Raw genomic sequence first — 20,564 nt, forward strand, 5'->3', positions numbered from 1 at the left:
CCCATGCCAACCATATCTGCCTGGGAGTTATTTGGCATCAAAAGGACCGTAAACCTCCCTTATTCTCTCCATATTGGTGTAGTATTCCATCCTCCAGTTTGCAATAATGATTTTCCAAACTGTTTATTAGAAACTATATGACCTCTTTCTCTTTTAAAACGAAATTGTTCATTAATAAATCTAAGTGATCTTAATCTCGAGTTCAGTGATCCAAGGGGTCACCCCGGAGCCTGCATGACAGATCTAGCCTCTAACATTGGCTTTAAATTCATAGAGGAAACCCACGTAAGGGGTGCACTCTTGACTGGATTATCACTTGGGACTTATTTTACATTGACTCAGTTCTTTTGAATTTAGTTTAGTCTGACCATTCAGCCCTAGTTTTTAAAATACCTATGTCAGCTATCCATGATGTAAGCAAATGTGAAAAAATGCAGGGATCTTATAGAAATTAAAAATCTGCTTGGAACACAGCATTTGGAGCCATACTTTACGAAGATTATAGAGTCTCTAGATACTCATTCTGACCACTACTATATTGTCTTTACACATAATCAGTTTTTGTGTAATGTTGTGATGCGCTTGAACCAATTCAAACCAAATCTGTTAACTCTGATGCAGTCATAAATAAATGGTATTGCTCTGTTCACTCAGGACATCACTTAGAAAAAGCGAGAGACAATGGAAGACAAATCCTAATAAAGTTAATACAATTCCATATAAATTAGAGTGCGACAAATAAAAGCATGCTGTAATGAAATCTAAGTGTAATTATTATGCTACTCAAATTGATCAGGTTTCGAATTCTACCAAGAGACTATTTAACATCTTCATTTATTGATTAAACCTGCAAGCGTCATAAGTACTCAAGAGACTTCAGACCAATGGTGTATTTCTATTCAGACGTACTTATGCAAAGAAATTATAATATAAGGACAAAGACGACCCACTGCAATCTACTAGCAACACATGATGTAAACAAGGTATCTTCCAACCATATCCCAATAGATATTGAAGAATCAAATGCTTGCTTTTAATCTGTATGCCCTAGTTTACATTTTTCATAAGTATCTCTGCAGGAGACCATTTCTATAATAACTACCTTAAAACCTACCTCTCGTCCAAATGACCCATGTCCCACAACTGTCATTCAAGAATGTGATGAGAAGTCCAGAGATAACAGCTCTTTGAAATTGCTCATTTGTCAAAGCATTAGTCCCGAATGCTCTCAAATAAGCTTGGATTACTCCCTTAGTAAAGAAACCACCTTAGATGTGGCGGTCTGTGCAAACAACTGTCCTATCAGCAATGTTCCTTTTTTGGTGAACGTCCTGGATAAAACGGCAACTATCCAAGTTAAGAACTTTGTTGAACATGATGCCCTTTTGAGGGACAGCCAATCTGGCTTCAGGCCAGTTAGAGGTACAGAATTAGCATTAATTGCTATGAAAGACCCCTTGCTTAACTGTATTGCTGGTGGAGACTCGGGCCCCCTCATTTTGCTGGAAGTGTCCTCGACATTTGATACCCTAGAAGGTCATCTTTCAATTTATCAAGTTCAAGAGGTAATCAATGCATCAGATAAATTAGCCCAATGGATCGCCTCATTCCTCTCAATAAATATTCTATAGTTAAGATAAGGACGTTCCAGTCACAAAAGGAAACAGGGATCAATGTATATAAGCATTACCCTTTACCATCTATTCAAGGCCTCTACATGATATCCTGGAAGAACTCTGCATCGTTTTTCAAAATGTTGCTGATGATGGGACAGTCTGTTGTTAAACTCTGCAGGGATCATCAGAGAAGTATTACAATCATTCATTACGTCTTTGATAGGGTTGTAGGATGGATGGTTGAACATTTCTTAAGGTTCAATACAAATGAAACAGAGATTCTAATTGCTTCAACCCCTAAAAGTTTGCCCTCTGTTCTCTAGATATACCCAGAAATCTCTCTTTCAGGTTTTACTGCTCCCACTCAACAAGAAGTAAAGACAATTGGAGTGATTTTTGACACTACTCTTTCAATGAGAACATAGAAAAATGCTGTCGTCAGTTCTGTAAATTGTTACTTAATGCTGTTGAGACAGCTAAAGCCTACTCCCTTGAAGTCAACTTGTGCTACTACCACTAGAGCCATTATTGGCTTGAAAATGAATTACGCCAATGCTTTATCATCAGGATCACCTAATATGTGGTGAAATCTTTCCGAATCCCACAGAATACAGCTGTTCATTAGTATCTACTACATCACGTCACATGCGTTTTCCCCCAGTCCAGAGGAGATTAGATTGGCTTCTTGTTAATGCCAGAATTACTTTGACATTGGCCTATAAGACCTTTCATAGTAATAGTCCTTTAAGTATCAGAAATAAAGTAAGGAAATATACACCAGCTCATGCTTTAATATTGAGCTCATTATTTCATGTGCATTACTAGGTTGAAACATGTTCAGTTTAGGTCGCACTTGTAACGACTCATGAAGTCAGTCAACCAGAACTCTCGAGCCCCAAGCATTTGCGGTATCGTTGACATTCTCTCCTTTCAGCAAAAAATGCAATATGTTCTATACTTAATATGCCAGCTAGTTCTTGGTAGAGCACTGGGTTGCCTTTGTGTCGTAGCAACTTGCAGGTAACAAATAAATAACCATGCTCCTTTTATGTTGCACAACCTTATTTTGCAAATAACATTCACACTCATAATCTTACACAAACAATGCACATCTGTTTAATCATCACAAAAGAATATTTGCCAGACTCGTTCACTTTAGCAATGCTTTCGCCCCATGACGAGGAGGACACAGATCTGGGAGAGTCTGTGGGTGCATTTCCAATTGGTAATGTCCAATATATGATGAAAAAGCAGATTGGACCCACTTTCTAAAACAATTTTTTAGGGTTTTGGTGAAGCGATTGTGTGCTGGTTTTTTAGCAACTTCAATGTGCTGTGGGAGAACATAGAGCGATGTGGGGCTTTAAGGACTTGTATTTAAGAGTTTTCCAACACATTTCCTAACATGTACTTTTAGAGTAGGGTCCACACCAGATGCATGCACTTGTCATTATACTGATAAGGGGATGAGGCTTCACCCTTAGGCATCTGACTGGTAAAAGCCATCCACACAGAGGTCACCAACATGGATATAACATTCAGAGGTAACTTTAGATACTAACACGGAGGACCTCAAATGCCACAGAGGCGCATTGGAAATAAAAAAGATTTGTGCTCATACTGAAGAAGTAAAATACATAACACCACAAAAACGACTGGCACCTGGTGAGCACAACTAACAAAGAATTTCTTTATCTCTTGCAGCTGGAAAAATTGCAAAGGGGCCTTTATTCCACTGAACCAGGAATCTCTCCGATGACAATAGTGGATAACTTCAGAGTGGTACAGATGTTGAACCAGAGGACGGTCTATTCCTCTTTCCCAGTGGGTATGTGTGGCCAAAAACCACAAGCTAGCCAGGAGGCTATATTGGTCTGGGATTTAGCAAGTATTATAGAAGTGATGGGTTCTGGTAATGTGACGAAAGCTAGCCAGGAGACTGCATTGGTCTGGGATTTAGCAAGTATTATAAAAGTGATGGGATCTGGTAATGTGACAAAAGTAAGCCAAGAAACAGCATTGGTCTGGGATTTAGCAATCATTATATAAGGGAGGGAATATGCAATGCAACTAGCCAGGAAGCGGTATTGGTTAGCAAGCACTAAACAAGAGAGTGGATCTGGCAATGTGATTGAAGCTAGCCAAGAGACTGCATTGGTCTGGGATTTAGCAATCATTATATAAAGGAGGGGATATGCAATGCAACTAAAGCTAGCAAAGAAGCTGTATTGGTTATCAATCACTAAACAAGAGAGTGGATCTGGCAATGTGATTAAAGCTAGCCAAGAAACTGCATTGGTGTAGGATTTGGTTTCAGCCATAATTACCGAATCCAAATGACCTAACCAACTAAAAGTCCAAAAGAAGGCACCACCAACTGTTCGACCTTCGTTCAGACTTTTGGTTGGGTAGGTCATCTGGACTTGGTTTAGGGCTGCGAGGGATGCGGGGGTGTCCCCCCCAACCCTTGCTTGCTATACTGTGAGCAGGGGTCATGTGGTTGTCCCCCGCAGCTGTCCTGCTGTCCAAATTTATTTTTAAAAAGGCTGCAGGGCTGCACTCACTATACTGTACACTATAGTATAGTGAGCGGGGGTCGCAGGGGACACCCCCGCAGCTGACACAAAGAAAATGCCTACCATAGCCTATATCAAACCCACGCAGGTGACTATCAGGAGAGAGCGGGAGACTGTGGTGGAGGTGCAAACTGTTACAGCGGGACCAAGGGGTCTGACAGCTATGCCGAACTGGTCCACACTAACTCGAGATGGAGAGAGGCAAGACGAGGAGGACTACTAAAGGAAGACGTTGAACTAAGAAGTGTTGACACGCAATAGTCCAGGAGGGGGACAGTTCCACAGAAGGGGTACTGGAGCATCGAGAGTGACACCAGGAACAGATTCTTAGTGTCTGAGAAAATTAGGGAGTGAGAAGCACAGTCTGCCTCCGTGCGTAGGTGTGACCTCCTCGTTCATCCAACTTCATGCTTCCATGTGACTCGAGACCATGAAATCGAGCTTTTTCGTGTATTTATTTTTATTTTCTAATAGACCTCTGATGTCTTCCTTGTTATGGTCATGCCTTCTGAACAAGAGTTTGTTCTTTCACATGATTTTGTATCCAAAGTCAGTTCACTCCAGTTTTGATAAGACCTTGGCTTCTTGGGTCGCTCAGTCTCGTCTTTTACTGATATTCTGCATGTAATCCACTTTGCTTTTTACTGCGACAAACTGAACTGAGGCCTTTTGCTAATGTCCAACCTGCTAAAATACGTTTAGAGGAAACATCCATAATTCTCTCATTCCTATGTAAGTATACGTTTGGCGCTTGCTGCAGTCTATTTACTATAGGCTTAGAGCTAGCTTCACGATTACGTTGCTGCTTGCGTTTCTTCTGCATCTGTACACGTGTAAAATGACTTAATATCTTCATCTGTTTCTGTGGCATAAGCTTCTTCACCTTGAGCCCAAGATGCCACTTATCCTTATTGCCTCCTTGATGCCTTATAGAATATCCGCATTCTCTGGTCACTGCATCTCTTTTATGTACTTCATCTTCAGCTCCATGTAACATATACTGGCAATGGTTACTGATACTACCATTCATTCTTGCCGTTTATTGGCTCTGCTTCGTCAGAGATTTCATTCGAATGGCCGTAATATTTCTTTGTGTATAGATATGGTTTTCACAATGGGTACTTTGGCTCCCAGATTTTCTTAGGTACTTGTCCTTTTATTGGTACTGGACTGAATCCATCCTCTGCTCTTTGTCGATTCAGCTGTTCTGTATACGTCTTGTACACTGGTTTCCAGCAAACAGGTAAAAGGGGTGGGTAAATTGAGGTGGGGGTGCTTGGCTCCTCCTCTACACCTGCACAGTTTGCATTTGATACTATTACATGCCCACTTTCCAATCCCTTGATTGGCTGCTTCATCCCTCTCTGACCCCGGCATTAGCATTTCTCCTAACGTCTTGCACTGTGTTCCATCCTCCTCCCCCCAACTGACCCACAGAAAATTGCCACACCCACTTGCCTTTGGAACTGTGCTTAGCCACATCATCTCTCCTTCTGATTCCCTGACCTCTCCACATCGCTCATACGCCATTTCAATTGGGGTTATCTTTGTTGTATGAATACAGAGTAGTTAGATACGGTTCTGCACCAGTGTTAATTAAACTCATTTCAAGCATATATAAACATAGTGAATTTGTTATTAAAAACGCCTGCCCTTAGGTGCGTAAATATAGTCCTAAGTCATCCTAGGCTAATAATAACCTTCTTAAGCCAACATTATCCAAATGGTGGCACATGCTAATGTTTCTCCCGTGACCAACTTTTGTCAAAGCAAAAATCCAAACAATTTAAAACCAATTACACTGTTTACAAATAAAGGTTATTGTGTATTAGCAACAGTGTGGTTAACATTCCATTAGTCGTCAATGCATCCTGATATTGTTACTTCACAACTTAAGATGTTAGCAACCAGTGGTTAGTCTAGTTCAATCCCAAAGGATATCGTTTTCCATATGTTACTACCACATCATCACATTAGTTGCACATTGGTTAGTGATAACATTCCTTATGTATAGTTTCAAATTCAATTTACCGTGAGCCATGGCCCATGTTATAATTAATCCTGTGAAGATAAGTATAGTGGGGGAAATGAGAAAGGAATGAAGAAGGAATATAGGGAAGAGATACCATAGATCGATATGGATAGTCATTCAATTTTATGTTAACTGTAGTATGCAGGAAATCATCTTGTGGATCATATTCAGTATGACAATATCTTTCTCAGGACATCATCCAAATCTCTATGTTGTTAGTATAGAATTGGGCTTCTGAGCCTGAATACAGTTAAAGGCGGATTTCTCATGTTATCGACAAGTTCTGTTGTAGCACAGAGAGTGCGACGGACACACTCTCTGTGCTACTAGGAATCACCCATGTACAACCTTCTCAAAGGAGACATAAGAGGTAAATAGTCCAATGTATGGAGTTATATAGTTCAGTTCTGATTAACATGATTAATAATAATACAGCTCACATGCGCAAGCCTTACAAGTAATGACTTGCCGCTCTTTATATCCGTGCACAGATGACTAATCTACAGAACTTGTTGATAACATGAGAAATCCGCTTTTAACTGTATTCAGACGCAGATGCCCAATTTTATACTAAAAACAGATGAGATTTGGATGATGTCCTGAGAAAGATATTTTAATACTAAATATGATCAACAAGATGATTTCCTGTACACTACAGTTAACATAAAATGTAGTGGCCCTCCACATAAATCTATCCTTTCCCTTCCCTAACATCCTTCTTCATTCCTTTCTCATTTCCCCCCACTATAGTTATATTCACAGGATTAATTATAACATGGGCCATGGCTCACGGTAAATTTAATTTGTAACTATACATAAGGAATGTTATCACTAACCAATGTGCAACTAATGTGATGATGTGGTAGTAACATATGGAAAATCATATCCTTCGGGACAGAATTAGACTAACCAATGGTTGCTAACATCTAAAATTGTGAAGAAACAATATCAGGATGTATTGACGACTAATGGAATGTTAACCACACTGTTGCTAATACACAATAACCTTTATTTCTAAACAGGGTAATTGGTTTGAAATTGTTTTGTGTTTTCTCTACGCCTTGAGAAAGCACGGTCACCGGAGAAACATTAGCATGTGCCACCATTTGGATGATGCTTGTTTAAGAAGGTTATTATTAGCCCCGGATGATTTAGGACTGTATTTACGCACCTAAGGACAGAAGTTTTTTAAAAATAAATCCATTCTGTTTATATACGCTTGAATGGAGTTTAATTAACACTGGCGCAGAACCGTACCTAACTACTCTGTACTCATATTATTTCTCTTGACCGACTAAGTGAATATCAGTCAGAGTTAGGTATCTGCAGCCAAGAATCCATGCTTATATATTTGACCTACTATATTGGATTACCTTAGAGTGCCCACAAACAAAGTATTCATTCAACCTTTAAACGTATCTTTGTTGTAGTGTGTTGTTTTTTGTGAAAAAAACACAGATTGAATGCTTTGCATGGCTTTTTTTATTTTTAAAAAGGCCCTTAGCACCCAGATATCGCTCCAGGGTGCTAATCTAATAACCATAATTACAGGTTTGGCAGACCGTGTAGGGTGGTCATTACCACCAAGTGTGGTGCACCAAACTCATCATTATGGCCTAATTACGCCGGGGTAAATACAGCGTGGCTGAAACTTCTGCTTACGCCGGGGTAAATACAGCGTGGCTGAAACTTCTGCTTACGCCGGGGTAAATACAGCGTGGCTGAAACCTCTGCTTACGCCGGGGTAAATACAGCGTGGCTGAAACCTCTGCTTACGCCGGGGTAAATACAGCGTGGCTGAAACTTCTGCTTACGCCGGGGTAAAATACAGCTTGGCTGAAACCTCTGCTCCACCAATGGTAATATTACTGGTAGTAATTAATGCACTGAACCAGCAATCCACAGCAAAGAAAAATATGTCTTAAAATAGCGCAAGTTATCACCAAAAGTAGTATCAGCTTTGCACGTGTCTTAAAAAGTGTCTACCTTATAAGCAGCTGCTTGTTTCACAGCCCACATAGGATGCAGACAAATACTAATCACTTTTTCTTGTTTCCCACAGATTCCATGTTCACTTACTCAGCAGGTAAGTTGGCTTAATTACTATATTTGATTTATAACCTTTTAATAGCCAACACTCATTCTTGGAGGTACCAGGAGCCCTAAAATGTGGGTTGACAGTACGCCTGAAGGATCAGTGCTATTTACCCACTGGTGTAGGTGGTATGTGAGGTGACTGTGGCTACCCCTCTCCACTGGGAGCCATTGGCAGGCCGGTGGACCAGCAGCTGGAAAGAGCAATGATGCTGAAAAAAATACCATGAACAGAGACATCTTTTGTTTGAGTAGAGACTGATGGGTTGGCATGGTGTAGACCTAATGTGGCCATCATCTTTTGGTGACTAGCTTATAGGGACGTATTGGGTATATTGGTTAGTCCCGGTAACCCATGCAAGGTCACTTAGTTTGGGAAGACAGGTGGGCTTGTTGTCATGGAGGTTTGAAAGTAAATTTACTATTTGCAAGGTAGCAACTAGGATACTTCTTGGAAGATAAGCAGTGCATAGAGGGGGTTTTCAACTTGGAGGTGTGCAAGGGGTTCATTAAAATGGCACCTGACTACTTGAAGCAATTGAAGCACCAGTCTCCCCTGGGAGACCACCCAAAGAACACTTATACTGTACCTGTGAAAGTCGGACATAGTGAAGAATAACACTGTGTAGTAATCTGCTTTCAGTGTGTGACATCACCTCTTGGAATGTTTGGGTGGAATGTTGGTGTGCAGGGTTCTGTGAGTGACGGTTGGAAGGAGAGTGAGAAGAGTGAGCTGAGAAGATGGGTGTGGGGGTGAGCCCGGTGTTTTCCCTTGTCATCTTGTGTCCCCTACCATCCCTGTGTCTTGAGGAAGCGTACTGGACATGGAGAATAAAGGAACCTGTAACTTACCTGAAGTACCGGAGGTCCACTTTGTTACACTGGCGACGAGGATGGGATGGTAGGTGGACTGCCTTCCGTATGGCGCTGCTGGGGGGGGTGCAGCACTCCTGGAACACCGCCCCTGTATGGTCCCCCCACACCCAGGCGGGCCTGTGTCCTTTTGGCCTAGAGTCGAGATTGCTGTCATCGGTGAGGTCCGTGCCTGTGACCCCTCATTATTTTGTGGACAGTATTAATGCGGAGGAGCGGGCCCGGGCTGTTGTGTGTTGCCGCTCACTCGGAGCGCGACTATTGTGCTGCAGAGTCGGCAGTAGAAAGAGCGTTCCGCATTCCGGGCTGGAGGAGGCCCTGCCGTGTTGCGTTGGTCCAGGAGGGGGAAGCGGCTCCTGAAGAGCACCAAAGTGTGGGCGCTGAGCTGCGGAGGAGAAGGCTGCGTTCGGCAGCGTGGCGCAGAGGACTATTTCCCCGCTGTTCCCCCTCATGGCACGGCAGTGAATTTGTAATGGTGCTTCTCTTGATGTGTGGGCAGAACATGTTCCCGCGGTTCGTTTTGTTTGCGGTGCCGGCTCCTGCTGCGGCGTCGGTGGGCGGAGCGGCATCGTGTCAAGATCCCGCTCTTCATCCGGCGTGTGGTCAGCTGGTCCGTGGTCGCGGTCTGGATGAAGGAGGAGGCGGTCCCGTCTCAGTCTAGGGATCGGGCCTTTGCCTGCGCTCCATTCAGGATGCGCCTGATGTCGGTGAGGCAGCAGTCCCCGAGGTGCTGCCTGGCCAGTGCTTCCTTTATTGTGGTGACGTCACAGTTGGGGGCGCTGCTCCTACAGCAGTCGCGTGATCCTTGGTTGTGGGCGGACGTTGCCATCCTGCATTCCAAGCCTCGTTCACAGCTCGTTGGAAGAGGAAAATACGTGCCGGAAAGAGAGAGAGCGGAGAAGCGTTACACGGCGGTGAATGGTTTCTTCTGGTTTTCAAACTGCATTTGGAAATATGCCGGGAAGTGATGAATCTATGAAGCCTGTTTCATTTAGTGCGGGCTTTGGAGCAACTTCCTGATTAATGGATTGCCGAAATCTTTGGTCAGGTTAGTGTGTCGGGCCGTGTGAGTGAGCATGGTTGCAGATTACATGTTGTGGCCCAATTTTCTTAGAGGTACCAAGCGCCCTTAGATTAAGTCTTGTGGGGGTGCCCTTAGTTAGTATGTTATTGAGGCCGTTGTTTGTTTCCTGTGGTGTCACTGTGTTGTGGCCCTGTGGGAAATCTGTACCCTAGCATAGGGCGCTCGGGGTGGTCCCTTTCTGAAATTGAAGGGTTGGTGTGGGAGGTTTGTAATTAAATGCTCCTCGGAAGTGTACTGATTAATCACTTTTGTGATTGTAAATGCCAGTGCTATATTAATGTTTCGCCTGCTGGATGGAACGTTACTGGGACTTATGTTAAACCCTAGTAGTATAGATTGGGTTGCATTCTTACTTAGTAAGTAAATTGTGGGGTTTTGAATTCTCATGGACTTGAGGGTGGTGGTCCATTTGTCAACTTTCATTGGGAACTCTGATTTCAAGCAAGCAACAGTGACATTGTCTATGCACATATTTTTAATGCTATTTTACATCTGAGGACTTTGCAGGGGAGGTCATTATTAATCTGTTAACATGTTGTGTACAATGTTTTCAACATGTGTTATGCAATGTTTTCAATCTTGAAATGTATTTTATGATGCCTGCATTAATGCTTATTGCTATGTCATGTTGTGTATGGTTAATGTTATCAGTGTTTGGTCCGAGAGTGCACGGTATGGGTGCGTGCAAGTGATCTGGCGCATCTGAGGTCATGTGTTTTCAACTGCATTTGGTTCTTAGTGCCTGGCATTGGTTGTGCTAGGGTTTGGTCACTATGTTTGCGTGGTTGTTGATCTTTTGACTTTTGGTTGCATCTACCTGTGTGGTTTCAGGTTAGGTGTCTTGGAGTGAGGTGTGATTATGGTCTTTAGTGCCTGGTCTGTCCAGGGTGGGTCACTTTAGATGTTCTTAAGTGCCTGGTCTTTCCAGGGTAGGTCACTTTAGATTTAGTATCTCCCTCATTACTGTGGTTATGAGTGCCTGATAGTTCAGGTTTGGTCACTATGGCCTGTATGTTGTGGTCATTAGTGCCTGGGCTTTAATCAGGGTAAGTCACCTTTGGCGGAGTCTTATTCTCAGGACAGTTGTTGCTGTAGTGATACATAGCGTTGTTATCTATGATTTGATCGCTATGCCTGAGTGAGTGGAGTTTTTCTTACTGTCCATAGTGTTATCATATTGGACGAGGTGGTGTTCTATATTTTTGCTTTGCCAGTGTGCTTCCTGATTCCGTGTCTGGTATGTCAGGTTGTCTCCTGGTGTGTTTGAAATGGATTTTGTGGATAGAGGGAATGGCCAACGGTTTTATGCAGAGTAGCAGGGTGGTGTTGTGGTTCTTCGCCATACTGTTGTCAAAGTTGTTTAAGTGGTCCCTCGGTTTGTTGGGCAATGGTGTTGCTTCTTTTGGGGCGGTTGGTTAGCGCTTGGAGGGGCAGCTCTGAGACTTTGGGGTGGCAGACCGAAGTGGAAGGTGATTTGTGCTAAGGTGGCTAAGTTGGTTAGGTGTTAGTTGTGTTAGTGTTCGCTAACAATAGTTTTGGCTAGGGGTGGCAGCCCTAGGTCCTGAGGGGCAGCTCGGAACTGGCGTAAGTGCTTGTTTTTTATTTTTGTGGCCTCGAGGTGTGACCGAGGGGGTGGTGTTGTCTTGTTTTGGTTGCATGCCGTTGGAAAGCATTTCCTTCTTGGTCCGTTGGTGTCCAGTTAATGCTGTCCTTTTGTTGGATTTCCGTTTTGGTTTTGCCAGAGGTTCTACACATAGGCGGCCGCTGTGTTGTGGCATTTCTGGTAGCGTGGTGTCTTGGAGTGTTAAGGTCCCGTGCTGGTCACAATACTTTGTCATTCCTTTTTGTCTTCCCTGGAAAGCGTTGGCGTAGTATTGGCTTTTGTGTTTCTAAGGGGGGGAGATGTGTAGTAATCTGCTTTCAGTGTGTGACATCACCTCTTGGAATGTTTGGGTGGAATGTTGGTGTGCAGGGTTCTGTGAGTGACGGTTGGAAGGAGAGTGAGAAGAGTGAGCTGAGAAGATGGGTGTGGGGGTGAGCCCGGTGTTTTCCCTTGTCATCTTGTGTCCCCTACCATCCCTGTGTCTTGAGGAAGCATACTGGACATGGACAATAAAGGAACCTGTAACTTACCTGAAGTACCGGAGGTCCACTTTGTTGCACACTGCCCACCCCCCGCTCTCCCCAGTTCCATGCAGCTCCTGGTTCTCATGGCGAACCCATAGAACACACTTGTTCTTGCCAGTTAGACAGTGGGTGGGATCTGGGTGGGGGTTAACGTGGGCAGTGTGTTGGATAGCTCGCAATATGGTTACCTATTGGATGGGTTGACATTTCTACAGGAAGGTAAGAGATGTCAGGGCATGGTATCCTATTCCTTGAAGCTCAAGGCCATTCATGTCATGATGGGAGGGCGGAATGCATATGATGGCTAGGTGGGCAGGGGATCCTCTGTTGGAGGAAGGGGAAGATCGACAAGAAAAGCAACTTGCTCCTCATGTGGGAGTGTAACCTCTTCCTCAAGGTAGCTGAGAGACCCCAGTGAAATGGGACAGTGGGAGAGAGGACCAACTCCATAAGAAGAGATAGAAGGAAAATAGGGACGTTTGACATAGTCAACATTATTATAGCTTTGTGAGGGTGAACGACACTTCATTGGGCATTGGTTTTTCACAGAGCAGTTGTCGATTTAGGTGTGGGTGGAAGTGCATGATGCTGATTATGGATTAGCCGCAAAGTTGGTTTCCCCTGCGGATGTGATTCTCTTACAGGCTGGAGACACTCTCAAGGCCCTTGCATGGAACTTGCAGGGCTTAAATATATTCAAACACAACAATATATTTGTTGGTGGGATGTACTTGTTGCAATATATTCTCCCGACTGATGTACAGTTAGGGCTACATGTTGGGGGCAACATATTACTACTTCTTCACAAGTGGATTTAGATGGGTTGTGACACTCATTCACACATTGCTAGGGTTATGTGTGGTTTGAGCTCAGGCAGATGGGAGGCCACAGTATGCAATATTAAAGGGGGACCTAGATAGAGATTGCTTGGTGCTCATCAACATATATGGCCCCACTAATGACATGCTTGACTTTATAGATGGGATGTTTGTACTATGCCAGGGCTCACTGGGCTCCATGTTCCTGATAGTGGGTGATCTAAATACGATGTTATATTTGGATCTTGGTAGGAGAGCCAAAGGAAAGTACTTTGATCAAGGGCAACAACAGTTCTTTACAGGGCATTTGACTTTCTGCAACTTCGGTGAGGCATGGATGCCTATACATGGTGAAAGGAGGCAGTTGTATGTTTACTCATCAGTCCATGACAGAACATTCGGAATAGATCACTTTGTAGGTAGCAGAGTCCAGATGGTTAGAGTTCACCATTGTGAGTTTTTATCTAGAACATTATCTGAACAGTCACCATTATTGGGCTCAAGATGGTAAAACAGGGGCAGGGGGTTAATAGATGTTTAAGATGGATTCCCTGGCTGGCCTGAAGGGGTCTTCCATGCCACTACAGAGTGATTTTGGAGAACACTTTGAAGTTAATTGGACAGGAGAGATGTCCCCTGAGGTGACGTTGGAGCCCTACAAAAAGCTTGTAAGGGGAATTTGTTTGGCAATCAAACATGGTGTTCTTAAAACTATTAGGCATGTACTCAAAGCATTCAAAAAAACTCTTAACAGACAGAGGCCCAATATGTTGACATTCACAATGGTAAATTGTTAGCTGACATTCAGCTGGAGAAAAACAAGTTTAATGAAGCAGCTAACAGGGAAATTAAAAAATTAAATTTATGTTGAAGTTTGCAATGCCCTGGGGCAAAGACTGGGCAAAGCACCGACTTGGTTAATAAGACCTGAGGGAGGTCAGGGGAGATATAGGCTGTGAAAGCAAAATGTGGGTTGGATCAGAGAATACTAACCTGTGGCAGGAACTTTCTAAAGATTCGGGCAAACAGGTTATTGAAACATGTGGGGAAGCTGGTACATCTGATCAGTCAGTACTTATTCCAGGAACGACACCCGTATCCAGCCTGGGTAGATCAGTAAATGTCCTATAGAGGGGACTGTATCACCCCTTAGTGGCTGGTGCCTGGGTCTACATAATTGAATAGATAGAGAAGCTAGTGTCTGATGCACACTATGTGGAGATGGTTATGTTCCTATACACAAGCCCAGGGGCTGTAGTCCAAACCAACACAGACACATTTGAGACCTTCCTGCTGGAGTAAAGTACAAGAAAGGGGTATGGTATTGTATGAAATATCACATATTAAGTACAAACATCCACCTTAAAAAGGCAATGGAGTGCTGAACAAGAGATAACAGACCCACAAAAACCCTCAGATTAAGGAATACCCCCCCTCATACACTGAGGATCAGGCAAAAATAGAAAAGTCATCAGTTTATGTCTGAAGTCCATATGGTTTTTAGTGCCACACAGGGTTACAGGGAGGGCATTCCAGAGTTTCCAAGCCTGCACAGAGAATGTACGCTCCCGCCCCCATTTTACCAATCTAAATTTGGGGATGGCCAGAACGACCAGCGAAGCTTTCTTACAGGAGCATGCCGTTGCAATTTACAGCCTATGAAATCGGGTGTCATGGAATAAAAAGCCTCATGAATAATACAGAGAGCCTTACATTTTATGTATTCCTCCGCCGGCAGCCAGTGAAGCACTCATAGAGCAGGGGGAGATGTGATCTCTCTGGCCCAGATTCAGGAGAACCCTTGCAGCTGTATTCTGAATTCTTTGTAGTCGACTGATCGATGATTTAGGCAAACCCAGATAGATTGCATTACAACAGTCAAGTCTGCCATTTATTTATTTAATTTATTTGTAAAGCTCTGGACGGGGACCCGGAGGAATGCGAGTGCCGGGACAGACATAACAACAAACAACAGAGTCAGGGAACCCAACAGAGGAAACGAAAGAGACGTTTAGAGTTAGATCAGGAGTTTATTCAAAGAGAGTCGTTTTCAGAGTCCGCTTGAAGCTGATGAGACAAGGGCAGAGTCTCATATCAGGCGACAGGGTACTCCAAAGGCATGGGGCTGACAATGGAAAGCATCCTTTTTCCACTAGAGACTGCTTTGCCTTCAGTGATTGCAGTAGGCCAGTGTTGTTCGCCCTTAGACTGCATCTGTCTGGAACCCATTTAGGATGAGCTGTCAAGTAAATAGAACATTTGCCATGAAGACAGGAGTGTGCAATGCATAGGGTACGAAACATAACCCTCTTTACTGTTGGAAGCCAGTGCAGTGATCTCCTAATAGCCGACACATGGTCTGTTTTTCGCAGGCCGGCTACTACCCCGACTGCGTTATTCTGAACAACTTGTAGTCGGTTGATCTCCCCTTTACCTACGCCTAGTCCAGGTGACTGCCTATAATCGCTCTAGCTAAAGCGGCACAGCTGGATATTGTAAGGTATGGTCTCAATTTAGCCAGTAGCGTCATGTAGTATGAACAGTTGGACACTAGACCGCTGATGTGAGCCCTCATAGATAGCTGCTGATCGATGGTAACTCCCAACGTCTTCACTTTCTTGAAGTTGGGCAACACACAATCAGAAATTTGTATGGAAGAGTAGGCTTGGTCAAGTTGACGCAACTTAGGAGAAGTGCCTAGGATGATATGCTCAGGTTTCGAGTTGTTCAGTGCCAGGACATTGTGCAGCATCCAGTATTGAATATTGTTGTAAATTGCATTGATGACCTCAGAGTCTTTGGTGTAATACTCAGTAAGTGGGAAAAACACTGAGTGTCATCAGGATAGTTTGCATAACAAGTGCCCTCCCTATCCAGTCAATCAAACAATGTCAACATGAATAAGTTAAAGAGCGTAGGTGACAAACAGGAACCCTGCGGTACTCCGCAATCCAGGGCAGAGCCACCTGAAATGTCCTCTTCATGGTAGACCCTAGCTGAGGAAGGAAATCACCCGGCTTGCTCCTTCTCTAGAGAAGAAAACTCTCTCACAAAGCCTGTTAGCTAAGATAGAATGATCCACCAGATCGAAAGCAGGTGTAAGATCCAGAAGCATCAATAGCGAAGCTATTCCTTTCTCCATTTGTAGCAGAATTTTGGTTTTAAGATCCAATAGTGTGGATTCACTACAATGAAAGCTCCAGAAACCCGATTGCTTAGGCCTAACAGGCAATAAATGCTCAGAAAAGCCTGGATCTGTTCATGTGCCATCTTGTCCAAGATCTCTAAGAGAAACAGGGAATTTGTAATTGGGTGATAGTTATTTGCCACCCTTGGGTCCAAGGAGGGCTTCTTTAGAAGTGGAGCTATCCACGCTTGTTTAATATCTCTTGGGACTAGCCTTTCAGCAAACGAGGCATTAACAAACTTTGTAATAAAGGGGGCAAGAAGCGCAGCACATACTTCAACTATTTTTGCAGGGCAAATATTGCCTAAAGGTAAAAGATTCAGAAATCATTTTAAAGAACAAAGGTGGGAAAAGCAGGAACTAGAAACTTGTGAAATCCGACCATCAAGGGGCAATTATGCATCCATCCATTCCTCCAGGTACCTGACCATCGGGAGCAGGGTATACACACGTAAAAGATCCAAAAAGCTGTGAAAAGTTTATGATTCTAACCTAGATCAAGGATTTAATCCAATTATATTAACATTTGGTATCTAAGATATCCATATTTTAGTTACCCTCGGGAACTGAAATGTAATCAAAAGAAGTAAATGAAAGGAAGACGAACCTTATATTTCCCAATTTATTCTAGTTTTCAACATAAAATGCAACAAATGAAAGAGCTATGGAAACACAAGATTTGAAAATAAAAACGTTAAGCCCTTATATTAAAAAAGGGAAAGAAATAGAAAGTACATATAAAAGTGCACAGAACGAACCATCAATGAACAACACACAATGAAAAAGAATCAAACGTAAATTTATGAACACAACCTGTGGAAAAACGTCATAGGCTCAACAAACTAAGGAAAGACAAAGTCACAATTGAGGTCATAACACAACCTATGCACAAATGTCACAATGTCAATTTACAATGTGGTGGAAAGTTAGATTATGTTTCACATCACAGTTTTGTGGGTTTTTTTGTGGTTTTCAGGTCTGCCTACATAGAAAACAACAATTGCTACTGTCTCCGAAGGTCTGAGATGCTATTGCCCAGAAATGCTCAAAGTTCCATCTAGCATTGACCTGAGTACATTTCGGCAGGCCACCTGTTACGTGTTTATATTTCAGACCCCCACCATAGCTGTATCACTACTGGGACACCCCCCTTTTTTGTTATTAGCATCGGGAGCGGGGTAGCATAGTTATCTAGGGAAGGAAGCCAGAACAGGTACAGCCATCCTGCTGTTGATTGATCTAACTGGTCAGTGGACCCTAAACCAGCTATAGTAGATGAGCTGGCCAGCATTTCGTTTTTTTAACATTAAACATTATCCGGTTTAGGCACATACACCCACTAATCTGTTCCAAACATATCTTCACCGTGTCTCCATATGAACCTGTGTCTTCTCCCACTTGAGAGATCAGTTGTTTATCATCAGCATATATGTAAAATCTGACACCAGCTAATTTAATAAGGTCCTCTTGAGGTCTCATACACAAATTAAACAGTAGCAGACTTCATGAAGAGCCCTGGGTTTAATGCTGATTCAACTGGTGGGCAAACCACTGATTGCGTCCTTTCCGACAGAAAGTAGGCCAGCTAGGCCAATGCTTTATCTCTCACCCCATAGTCACTGTGGTGGGAAAGCAGGGTGGAATGGGCGACCGTGTCAGAGGCTGCCAGGAGATCCAACAAAATACAAATCCCTGAGCCTCCACAGTCGACTGCCCATCTCAGATCATTCATTGCAGCGACCACCACTTTTTCCATACTGCACCAGGTCTGAACCCCACCTGGGATTTTTCTCTGCTTCCACATGGGCCTGCAATTGCTCTGTCGCTACTGCTCCCATCAATTTGCAGCAGAGAGATGGGACGATATCTAGCACATTGGGTGTGGCCCAAAGATTTTTTTTTTCAGCAGTGGAATCACTGGCGCCTTCTTGATTTGATGCTGAACTAGGCCAGTGTGAAATTAATTTTGTATTAGCCGGCAGATATCTTGCCCCCGTCTCCCCTCCTCTTTGTGTTAGTCGTGGAGCTATTGACTCTTGTTATGAGAGAGCGAATGGATGGCAATGGCATAGTTAGAAATGGGTGCAAGGTCACAATCCCTCTCTCTGCTGATGATATCTTGTCGTATTTGCATGATCCTGTGCAGCATCTTTTGGGGGGCAGGAGGCACTAGACTTTGTGGACCAGTTTGTGGAGGTTGTTGAATTAAAGATCAAATGGTATACAAGTCTAAATGGTTCTCCCTTTAAGAGTGTATGAAATACCTGGACTCGGGAACCCCACTCAGAATGGTTCATTAGTCGTTCAGCTAAATAGGCACCCTTTATAGTCAAATTAGATAGTGAATCTATTAGGAACACTATCACAGTAGTCATTGGTGCCTTGGAGAAGAAAATCAAGGGCTCTGATTATACTACCCACAGCAATCGACTGTAGGATAGCCCTCGGTTTGATGATTATGCTCCTTAGGGTTTGCCAATGTTCTGTTTGTACTCGCTATAGAATTCTTTATGACCCTGGTGCAAGCCCGCAAGACCGCCAGGGTCACCATGGATACACTTGTTTGATCCCATGAGACTGAGGGTTGCAGGTTCCTGAGTAATATCTCAATTCTTGTATTTAGAATGCTGTACATTGGCAGAATAATGTGGAAGTCAGCACTCAGATAATCACGGGGATTTCCCAAATGAACTTAAATGCACCCGCTTCCATCTCAGAGTCTGGGGCCTCAATTGGGATCTATTATTTTTATTCTTTAATCATTATTTTATTTCATTTTTGTATTTTATTATTTTATTTTGTTTTTCATTTTTGTGTCCAAAGCCTACCGCCACTAAAAGCTGCTACCTCTCTGAAAGCCGCTCTAGACTGCATGAAGTTCAAACAAATGGCTCCTGAAACAGCCAGCGGGTTCCACATCTTTGTTAGGACTTTCCATTTGTTAGAACTTGGTTCGAAATTTGCAGTAATACACTTGCCCTGGCTTAGGCTTGGTTTAAGACAGTGTTATGGTGCCCTGCCTCAGGGAGGGGACCAAGGGAGGATGGCAAAGGGGCTTTCTTATACCTCCCCAGGGATATTACCTTTTGAGTGGGGAGGTTACCTCTCTATATGTCGCCAGAGGTAGACATCGGACAGCAGGCCTTGTCCCAGTCCCCAGATAGTCAACTTCAAATAAGTGCCCTGTTATTAGGATGACAAGTCCTAAACCCTGAATCATCCATGAGAGTTTGGACTTTACATAACATGCTATAAAAATTGTGCATTCTTCAAGTGTCTTTATGAAAGATAATGTTTCACTGACCCTTTGCGGTGTGGATTTCTAAACACTGAAAAGAGTAAAACAAGTAAAATAAGGTGCACTGCATTTTTAATTCCAATTAAGGAATTTAATTAATGAATCAACCAGATTTCGAAGAAAAAAATGGACGTGTGAAGAAAACACACGTTAATGTAACCTCGAAATTGGACATTTAAAAATGTGTGATGTAAACCACTGCATCCTCTATCTTCATCCTCCCACCGAATAGGATCTAAAGAATAGGGTCCAATGTGGGGCGCTCATTTCTTAAGAACAGGAAGTGGGCAACAGTTTCCCACAAAGGATACACAGCTTGAGCTGGTTGTGGGACCTGGCAGATGGAGATGTGCAATGTGACTCCACTTAATTCTAATAGGGTAGAAACAAAAACAACCCTACTGCTGCAAATACAACAATAAAAGGAAACACAATATATAGTATCTACAGTTATATACAATGATAAAAGGTAAATGCACAGTCAAGAAATAGAAACAATGTAGTCAATATAAACCACTCTATGTAGGTACATTAATACAAGGCAAGTTTGAGCCTATAACTCCTCCCTTCCACACGCCCACATTCACCTGCCAAACCACCGAAAACACAGACCCTCACTTTTTTTATGTCACAGTACAATTTTATTTTATTTCTATTTTGCAGTTGTGCATGCTTTAATGTGCTGGTATGTTAATATCCATTATTGTTTACCCACTGACTGGGGGTTTCTGACCCTTAGCGTCCATGTGGGTTTTATATATTTTGATCTTCATAAAGATGGCCCACAGCCCCCATAATCCCAGTGCTCCTCACACGTCAAGCGCATCATCAGGTCGAGACCACAGGGCTGATCTTTCAT

At 43.1% G+C, this 20,564-nt stretch overlaps 1 protein-coding gene across 1 annotated transcript in view; it reads left to right on the forward strand.

The window, feature by feature from the left end:
* CA14 (carbonic anhydrase 14) overlaps positions 1-20,564 on the forward strand; it is a 329,457-nt gene that overhangs the window by 278,027 nt on the left and 30,866 nt on the right. The window contains exons 8-9 of the mRNA XM_069652164.1: positions 3,321-3,444; positions 8,287-8,310. Coding sequence (XP_069508265.1) covers positions 3,321-3,444; positions 8,287-8,310 — 148 coding nt within the window. The remainder of the gene's footprint in view (positions 1-3,320; positions 3,445-8,286; positions 8,311-20,564) is intronic.

This window comes from Ambystoma mexicanum, chromosome 1p, assembly GCF_040938575.1.
Source record: "Ambystoma mexicanum isolate Mex_15411 chromosome 1p, UKY_AmexF1_1, whole genome shotgun sequence".
NCBI classification, from domain to species: domain Eukaryota; kingdom Metazoa; phylum Chordata; class Amphibia; order Caudata; family Ambystomatidae; genus Ambystoma; species Ambystoma mexicanum.